This window comes from Coenobita brevimanus, chromosome 117 (genome assembly GCF_032717465.1).
Source record: "Coenobita brevimanus isolate Jiangsu-jjx chromosome 117, ASM3271746v2, whole genome shotgun sequence".
Taxonomy (NCBI): domain Eukaryota; kingdom Metazoa; phylum Arthropoda; class Malacostraca; order Decapoda; family Coenobitidae; genus Coenobita; species Coenobita brevimanus.
In genome coordinates, this window is record NC_137070.1 from 3,794,672 (window position 1) to 3,805,076 (window position 10,405).

Here is a 10,405-nt window from a genome sequence, read left to right on the forward strand (position 1 = left end):
ACCATATATTTTACCAGTCACACTAAGAAGGCAAATACCCCTATGGTTACCACATACTTCTCTTTCCCCTTTTCCTTTGTACAGAGGAACAATTATACCTGATTTCCAGTCCTCTGGAACCCTTCCCTCTTCCCAAGCCAATCTACAAAACTTCCATATCCACTCCACAACAAACTCACCCCCATAACTAAGCATTTCACCACACACTTCATCAATTCCTGGGGCCTTTCCCAGCTTAATCTTCTTCATCGCTTCCACTACTTCCGACCTACTGATCTCTTCCTCCCTCCTCTCACCTCTTCTTCTCCCAGCCATTCCCCAACCACTTATACTCACACTGCTCTCACTCTCTACATTCAACAAATCCTCAAAGTGCTCCCTCCATCTCCTCAACTTCTCTCTCTTCTCCACCAACAATCTACTATTCCTATCTTTCACTCCCCTACTATTTCCCCTTTCACACAGCCTTACTTTCTTTACCTCCTTCCAAAACAATTTCTTACTCTCCCTCCACTTCACACTCAGATTCCTCCCAAACACTTCATCCACTTTCTTCTTACTCTCCTTCACCAGTCTCTTAACCTCCCTCCTCCTGCTCACATATACCTCTCTCTTCTCTCTTTCATCTTCTCCCCTACCTCTACCCGCCAACCATTCACCATATGCCTTCTTCTTTTGTTCCACAGCTCGTTTCACCTCATCATTCCACCATGCTGTCCCTTGCACACCCTTGCATCTCCTCCTCACTCCACAAACCGCCTCACACGCTGCGCTTATCTCTTCCGTGAATATCTTACATACGTCTTCCACCCCTTCCATCTGCTCCAGCTCATACCTTCCCAATCTTTCTTCCACTATGCTCTTATACTCTGTCATTTTCTCACTATCTTGCAATTTCTCCATTCTTCTCACAGAAGCTGCTTCCTTCTGTCTTCCCCTTCGTCTCCTCAACCACTTTCTTTGCAGCTCTACCGCCAACATCACTAAGTGATGGTCAGTGACTCCATTCCCCCACCCTCTCCACACTCTTGCATCCAACACTTGTCTTCTCATTCGCTCATCCACACACACGTAGTCTATCATTGCCTTTCGTTCAACAAGTTCACCATCCATCCTCCTCATTACTCTCCATGTATACCGGTGGATCATCTTATGACGAAAGTAGGTGTTGGCTATTGCCAACCCCTTACCAGCACAGATGTCCACCAAAGCACTACCATTCCCATCTACTTCAGCTGGCACACCCCATTGACCAACCACTCCATCCACTCGTACATTCCCAACTTTGCCATTCATGTCTCCAATCAACAGCACTCTCTCACTCCTCTCAAACTTGTCCATACATGCTTCTACTCTCCCCAAAACTCATCTTTCACTCTTGCCACTCGATCCTCTGTTGGACCATACACACATACAATCGCCCATGCTTGTATACCTACTTTCATCCTCACCCATACAATCCTTGCACCCACTGTTCCATACTCTCTTATATTCTCCTTCCACTTCTTGCTTATCATCAGACATACTCCCTCTCTTGCCCTCTCATTCTCACTGACTCCCGCACATATACCTACAGTAGTGATTTTTTTTAGTAGTCTCACTTAAAGTGTACATTATCTTTCGCTGTTCCGTAACCTAAATTTGGCGGCCTCAAATCAGGATATTCAGGATATTATCATAAGGATATTGCTCGATATTTTGTGACTGTTACTTATTCATGATGTCTACTATTACTACACTTTCATTAATCATGTCAACAATTTGATCTTTAGAATGATGAGAGCGAACAGCAATTCCCAATTGTTGAGCAACAAGCTTAAGTTCATTCTTTGTTCTGTTTTCTACATCACACACTGTTTGCACATTTGACAAAAAATCTTTGGCTTCATCAAGTGTAGTAATAGTAGACATCATGAATAAGTAACAGTCACAAAATATCGAGCAATATCCTTATGATAATATCCTGAATATCCTGATATGAGGTCGCCAAATTTATGTTACGGAACAGCGAAAGATAATGTACACTTTAAGTGAGAATACTAAAAAAATCACTACTGTCCCGTAAAGTTCCAGGTTCAAAACAAAAGAGTTAGATAAAATTACAAGTTAAAGTTTAATGCTCAAACTAACAACAAAACATTCAGGACTCATAAGGATAATGTAATGGCAAAAAACAGGTTAAATATATGGTTAACTGCAATAGCCTCTATTAACGAAATTAGCAAGAGTAAATTTACCTAAGTCAGCCCTGATAAAATGAAAATACACTGGGTAATGCTCAGTTAATGCAAGATAAATTATTACAGATACAAACTATTATGAACAATGGCCAACAATAAGAACCTTACATGAATTACAAAAACCTCACTAGGCCTACAAATTAACAACTTATGCTATACAGTACAAGAACAAAATGCAATAACACTTATACTCAAATTACACAGCTGCTAGATGGTTGGAGACTTCCTGAGCACTCACAATAACAACTGTACAGGGGAGGACAGAGATGTGAACAAAATGAGGAGTAGATCTAAGTGGCAATTAATGTAGAGACTGAGCTCATTATATAGGGGCCGGCAGAGCTTGATACAACTTGTAAGAAGGACGCGCAAATGAAGCCATGGGGACAAAGAGTTGACAATTCTGCACTGATCAACAGAAAGAACGGCTTACTCTACTATAACGGTAGAAGGGTGGACTGAGGTAGAACACGCTCGTGATCAAACAGGCAGCAAGCTGTACGTTAGAATTACACAAAGGATGATGAAATCATAGGCTATGTAACACCCCAGATCGACCAGTGCTACTCTGGTAGGGCAGCTGGGGTGCCACGCATGGTATTTTCCCAAGCAGTTGGGGCAGCGGGTGGAGACAGCCTCCTTGGCCTTGAATTTGGCCAAGCACCTCTCCGTTTCGTGCGGGCCGCTGCACATCCCGCAGACTGTGGCCCGGTTGCAAGTGGCTCTGTGGTGGCTATATCGCTGGCACCTGTAGCAGCGGAGTGGCTCGGGGGTTAAAGGGCGGAGGTGGTATTCTCCCCAGTTCCCCAGGTCGATCACAGGGATGAGAGGACCCCGCAGGGTGACGACAACCTGTTGAGTCTCCTCCCTGGTACGCGCTTTCTGGCAGCGGGTTGCCTCTTCGACCTGAGGGTGCTGTAACAGTATCTCCACGGGCATCCGCAAGGGGTAGCCCATGACGACTGCCTTTCTGTTCTGCTGCCCAGGTGTCAGCTCTTTTAGTTTGACAGGGGAGGCCTCGTCTTGTGCTGCCGCCATCAATAGGTCGTAAGCTCCTTCGTCTTTCGGCACCAAGACTGAGCTCCCATCTTTCCCAGTTAGAATGGAGCATTGGAGCTCCGGCAGGTAACGCTCCAGTGCGGCTACAGCGTCGTAACTGGTCGCATGCCCCTCTTGTAACGGCACGCGGAACGCTGGGAAAGAAGAGCGAGGCAGAGGGCGCACGGCTACCGAGACGGAGGGATGCCTCCATGGCACTGAAGTCCTAGATGCTGGAGGAGTGGCGTTTCCCTACAGCGCTCGCCATGGTTTGCGCACCACAGGGATAAATCCATCGGCATCAGGAGAGTCGACAGCTGTAGCAGAATGGGCAGCTTCAGCAGGAGAGCCGGCAGTGGCAGGTGCTGTTCCAGCACGGACTTTCTGTGCAGCCAAGGCAGGAGGTGATGGCGCCTGAAGGCGCGGGTGCACAGAGGGAGTGGCGGCTGGATGGGTGGCACCAGCGGTCTTTCATTTGGTTCTGGGGACAGGAGGAAGAGCTGAAGCATCGTCCTCCATTCCCTCAAGCACACGTGCAAACTTGGTTGCACGTGCACGTCCCGAAGAGGAAGGGGGGCCTGAGGCAACAGGCCAAGCATGGGGAGCAGTCCCCTTAAGCCTAGGAGAGTTAGGTGAAGCAGAGGCGTCGCCAGACGTCGACGAGTGGGAGCTGGCGTCTGAAAGACGCCGATCCCGCTTCGCCCCTGGCACGGCAGCAGGGCGAGACGTCCTCTGCTGGGAAAAGGTTTGACGGGCTTGGCCCGTGGGTCGGGGGATTCCTGTCCTCCTAATCATGTCCCTGAGGGACAGACACACAAACACACACAAACGTTACTCATACAGACACACACACATATACCAGACAGGCACAAAAAAACAAAGCAAACACACTAAAAAATAAAGTAGAAAGCACGGCAAAAAAAAACGCCCTACAGTAACGGGTACCTATTCTCCCCGCCCTCTAAAGGGCGACGTAGGGAACACGCTACTGCCACCTATGGGACTTGTCCTAACCATAGCAGAAAGAGCCGCCCCTGACGCTTCCTATAATCAGGCCCAAAAGGCCCCCCTTCATGGAAGTGCCCTAGCGGCACCCCTTCAGGGTTCGGCGTCGAACCACGTCAGGGGACACAAACGGCTAGCCGTGAAAAAAAAAAAAAAGCACACACAAACACAGAGAAACACACGCAAACACACTAGACAGTCAGGCAGTGGCTGTCTGTCAGGGACTGAGTTGGGCCTCGAGTATAGTAAAGAGAAATACAATCTCTCTAACAGAGACTAAGTCCCAAAAGAGAAAGAAATACCAGGAAAAGCTGGCAAAATTCCAACACAGTAAACGAGACAGAGTCCAGTCTGAGAGAGAGAGTGGTCAGAGCTCCGAACCAGACGGCGTCTGAGCAAGGAGAGCCTCGTCAGAGTCTGTTCTGTTATTTTTGGTTCATTTTTTTTTCACATCTCTCTTCACAGAGTTTCAATTCTTGCCTCTCTAAGTTTATGTATATAGGCAGGCTTTGATTGTCGTTAGTTAACAGCTGCATTTAGAGACTTTTGTTGGTGTGTTCTGCTCTGTGTATATTATGAATGTTGTAAGATATCTGCCACATGTAAGGTACTGTTTATCATTTAAGAGTGTCAGGATATGACATATATATTAGGTTTTATATTTGTGTGTGTGTGTGTTTGTGTTGTGTTTGTGTGTTTTTCTCTTGTATTTATTCGATTTCTTAGGTGTGTGTGTGTGTGTGTGTGTGTGTGTGTGTGTGTGTGTGTGTGTTTTTCTGAGTTTGTGTGTTTTTGTGAGAGTGTTTGTGTTTGTTTGCTTACGAGTAAATGTCTGATTCTGGACATGAATCTGACTGTTTTTCCGTTAGTCTCAACACTCTCACTTACCGTATGGCATCCCGTATCACCACTTCGACGCTAATACCCATCGTCCATACTAAATACACTTCATGTGTATCTCATTCAGGACTCAGTGTTACGACTTGTGTTTTTATGATCCTTGCCTACCTGCCGGTCTGCTCACATGTCTTCTAACCCGTCTTTCCCTTACCATTCTTAGTGTTCATTTTGTCTTCTTGCTAGCTTCACGCTCATTTTCAGCTACAGTGCAGTCTTTATCCTAAACAGCACATTTTGAAGGGTGAATGAAATTTTCAGGTAATCTGTGAGTTGCTTAAAAGTCTATCTATCTATCTATCTATATACTTAGGCTGCTTCCTCCAAGGAAAGGGAGGTAGCCGAGATAGGACGACACACTCCCTATTTACGCATCCATTCAAACACATTCATTCGCATCTTAGCCCTCAAAAGGGAGAAGTGACAGATCCTCACAGCACCACACCGCACAAGGATCAACTGCGCAGTGGAATCAGTGACATCCGCAGCAGGGCCCGACAGCCGGGCTGGTTTACCCCTGCCACAGCATAATAGACCCATCCCCTTACCCGCACCTGATCTGACTAACTGATCAGAATTACAAAAACAGCCGAATAATAGCAACAAAGAAAACAGACATGAACTATCCACAATGCACTTGGTTCAATACGTGGAAAAATTTGCCGTAAATATTTCGTCGATACCTTCGTTGCACTTTTCAATAAAGGTAAATGAATCTGACAGTTCACACTTCCTTGACATTTTGACACAGTAACGATTTCTAGCTTTTATCCCTATCTCTCATATCATAGCTATAATTCATAGTTACTCAGCTACCTTTCGATTTTATTCGGGCTACGAAGGATCTTCAGGTGGTAAAGATATAATGAAGGCTAATCTAAATTGTTCAGTAAAATAAGTTTCTCCTCAGCCCAATGGAATATAGAGACGCTAGAATTTTATTTATATATATTTTAGTTCAATAGTTAGTTTACACTCTGCAGAGGTGCCTCAGAGGGACACCTCCATGTGATGGTACCGATGTAACCGGACGGCTGAATGGTTTGGTCATAGGAAGGTCCTTCAGCCTCATCCAATCCCCCGAGAGAAGTGTGAACTGGTTTAAAAGGGAAACTGAACATGTAATCCTGCTGCTTCACATTTCAGAATAGTCTGGAAGTCAAGACACGACGACGACGACGACGACGACTACGACGCCTTTTCTAGCAACCTTCCCGTATGTACTCGAGGTTTTGACCTTGAGTGAGTCTGTTGTGTCATTCGTGCTTCATTTAGTTGCGTTATTTCCGTCCCTGAGTTAAGCTTCTGCCTGACCTGAGTTCTCCTATATAAGGCGGGCTCGTATTGTCGTTAGTTGACGAATGGATTTAGACCGGTTTGTTGGTGTGCTCTGCTATGGAGATACATGTCACACGTGAGTTAATGTTTATTAAATAAGTGTCAGTAAATGCTGCACCCGTGCCAATTAGGTTCTGTGTGTGTGTGTGTGTGTGTGTGTGTGTGTGTGTGTGTGTGTGTGTGTGTGTGTGTGTGTGTAAGTCTGTGTGTGTGTGTGTGTGTGTAAGTCTGTGTGTGTGTGTGTGTGTGTGTGTGTGTGTGTGTGTGTGTGTGTGTGTGTGTGTGTGTGTGTGTGTGTGTGTGTGTGCATGTCTGTTTTTGTCTGTGTTTGCGTTTGCGTTTGAGTTTTTGTTTTTTTGTTACTATATGTGTTTTTGTGCTTGTGTTCATTTCCTAACTAGTAAGTGCTTGATTTTGGATATATGTTTGACTCTCCTTCCCGAAAGTCTCAGCAATCCCACGCACCCAAAGGCATCACAACTCACCATCTCAACGCTATTACCCATCTTCCATACAGAATATACGGCAGGTCTACCTAATTCATGAGTCAGTGTGATAGTATTACCAAGTGTGATTTTATGATCATTTCATATCTGCCGGTCTGCTCACTTGTCTTCTAACACGTCTTTCCCTCACCATTCGTAGTAATCATTTTGTCTTCTTCCTAGCTTCACTCTCAGTTTCAGGTAGAGTACAGTCTGTATCCTAAACAGCACAGTTTCAGGGAGAATGATATTCACTATTAATCCGTCAATTGCTTAAATCTCTGCCTTACGAAAACAACCGAAAAAAAACAAACAAAGAAAACAGTCATGAACAATAGGCAATGCCCTTGATCCGATAAGTGAAAAAGGTTCACGTAATTCTTTAGCCGATACATACGTTGTACTTTTCAGCAAAGCCTGCTAAGTGAATCAGACAGTTCACACTTCCATTATAGTTTGACATATAAAATATTTCTAGTTTTTCCCGATACACCTCAATGTCTTGGCTATTTTTCATATTTACTCAGCTACCATCCGATTTTTTTCAGAGTATTAAAAGATCTTCGAGTGGCAAAGAATTAACGAAAGCTAATCTAATTTCTAGAGTAAACGAAGTCTACCAATTGAATCTACGGAAGATCGAGTATTATTCAGGCATAATTTAAGTCAATAGTTAGTTTACATTCTCTATAGGTGCCTCAGAGGGACGTCTTCAACTTGTGGTACACATGTAATCTGGCAGCCAGACGTCCTGGTATTATGAACATCATTAAGTCACAACCTATCCCCCGAGAGTAGGAGGGTTTACTGCTTTCGGATGATGGCTAAGATAGTAATCCCGCAGCTTGTTTGTTATAAAATAGCATGGATTGAAAAACAGTAACGAGGAGGAGGAGAAGGATGAGGAGGAGGATTAAGAGGATTAGGAGGAGGAGGATTAGGAGGAGGAGGAGGAGGAGGAGAAGGAGGAGGAGGAGGTGAAGGAGGAGGAGGAGGTGGACGACGACGAGGACGAGGACGACGGGGGGCTTTTCGATGCTCCTTCCTGTCTTTGCTTGTGTCTGGTCGTTGTTTTGACCTCGTCATATGGTTAGTTAGATTAGATTCGTTCTCCTAAAAAGGAGAACACGGGCATGGAAAGCCCGTCAAGTTAGTTAGTCTTACTTCTAGCAGGCTATTCTCTATCGAGGAGGAGGGTAGGCAGTAACCACCCTCAAAAGCACAGGAGTTGGAGTTCTTCCAATGATACCTGCTGCCATGTGGGATCTGTCTAAGCCACCGAGAGGGTGGTCATTGAGGCTGGAACGAAGATGGGCTGTTGCAGGACAGTCCAGGACATAATGAATCAAAGGCTGAACGCTTTGTTCAAGAAAGTGAGGGCCTGGTTCAGGGTTACTTCCTGTTATCTGACTCTAACAGGGAAATCCTAATCGTAATCTACGAATAAGTACTATAGTGTGATTGGGAGTACCAGGTGCAACCGATAGGGGTGCATAGGACGTTGCTGTGGCGTACCATTTTTCCGAGCGTGCTCCCTCCCAAACTTGTGTCTCGCGTTCTTCACGTGACATGTGGCCTATGGTGGTGGTCACCCTGCGCATGACAGCAGAGATACTGGATCGTAAAGGAAATGTTACCTGAGGAAGAGAGCAGGCCTGCCGAGCAGCAACGTCAGCATTTTCATTCCCTGCAATGCCAACATGTCCAGGTAGCCAATGAAGAAAAATTTCACCACTTCTCCTAGTGATTGACTCAGCCACCGTCATGATACTTCTCATGAGATGGATATTATCAGGGAATCGATGCACCATGAGGCCGTGGAGGGAAGAGAGGGAGTCTGTATGGATAACGACACGTCGAGAGAGGTGTCGATCAGCATGTCTAAGTACACCCAGTATGGCAACCAACTCAGTTTGGTATGCAGAGACCCCAGAGGATACCCGGCAAGTCTCAACATGAGTGCCACAGACCATTGCAGCTCCTGCATTCCCCTGAGCATCAACCGACCCGTCGGTGTAATAAATAGCAGAGTTTGGTGCTTGAAGGTCTGCCACACGTCGGAGTCCATCCTGGCGTAGTACAGCAGGAAATGAAGACCTTGGAGTCCCTGACGAAGGAAGAACATACGTAAAACTTGAAGTTCGCCAATGTGGTGCAGGTGAGTATCCAGGACATGGCAAATCAGTGTCTCCTGTAATGGCGTCAGTTACATCCAGGCGTCGGATGATGTCAGCAGTTGCAAGAATCCAGTCCCCTTCCGTGTGTGGATGTGGGGGTCGACTTAGAGTACGCTGAAGTAATGCAGACACAGGAAGATGTGATTGATGTCGGCAGAGTTGAGCAGTGACAGCCGTTGTTCGTACCCATATCCGATACTTAAGAGATGGGAAGGCACTCTCAGCCCTGAGGTTGACAAGACGAGTCCATGGGGGTGCACCGAGCATGACACACAGAGCAGTGTTCTGGATAACTTCCAGAGACCTGCTGAGCTTTTCAGAGATGTTTATTAAGCACGGTGCACTGTAGTCCACTATCGAGCGAATGGCATGCACATAAAATGTTCTGAGGACCCAAAATGAGGCCCCTAGAGAGCGACTACAGAGGGCTCTGAGGGCACAGGTACAGGTAGCAGCACTTTCTCGTAAATAGCGGACATGGCAAGTGAATGTTAACCGGCTGTCAAGCCAAACACCTAGGTATTGGTGATGGTGAACCACTTCCAGATGATGACCCCCCAAAATAAGAGGACGATCAGGTGGACATAGACCAAAAGGCAGGCATTTTGATTTTTCAAAGTTGACCTTGAGGCCAAGGTCACAGCACTTGTCATATAAGCGGGCAAGGACGACTGGTGCCTGTGCAAAACAGTTCCTTTGTGAAAAAACAAGAGCAAGATCATCCACATAACAGAGTAGTGTAACACCACGGCCATAGTTGGTATTAAGGAGGCCCTTAATGAGTACATTAAAAGAAGAGGGCTCAGCACACTGCCTTGTGGAGTGCTGTTCTCATGTGGGAAAGAGGCAGAAATGTGACCCTGGAAGCTCATCGGTCATGAAAGAAATCCTTCACCCACGAGAGAAGCCTTCCCCCCACCCCTTTAGCTGCAAGAGCTGCCAGGACAGCAAGAGGGTTTGCTCTCTCAAAAGCCTTCTCAAGATCGAGGAAAACACCCATACCATGACCGCGTCTCAGCATACCCAAAAGGGAAGTGAGACAGTGTATCATGCTTCTGCCCGGGAGAAAGGCAAAAAGATGTGGATGGAGAGGGCCTAATCTCCAAGCAAGCCGCGAAAGCACTAGCCTTTCTGCAGTCTTAGCTATGCAGCTGAGTAGGGAAATCGGCCTCATGTTGGTTGGGTCACGAGGTTGGGTATAGGGTGAATAATGGCTGTTTTCCAC

The 10,405-nt window shown here is 46.1% G+C and overlaps 1 protein-coding gene across 1 annotated transcript; it reads right to left on the bottom strand.

Annotated features, from left to right (window-relative positions):
* Positions 1-7,701: 7,701 nt before the first annotated feature.
* On the bottom strand, positions 7,702-10,201 carry LOC145419156 (uncharacterized). Its single transcript, XM_080287396.1, has 3 exons — positions 10,100-10,201; positions 8,475-9,858; positions 7,702-7,754 (listed from the first exon to the last, which is right to left on the bottom strand). Exons 1-3 carry the CDS (start codon positions 10,199-10,201, stop codon positions 7,702-7,704), a joined length of 1,539 nt encoding a protein of 512 aa, XP_080143522.1.
* Positions 10,202-10,405: the final 204 nt, after the last annotated feature.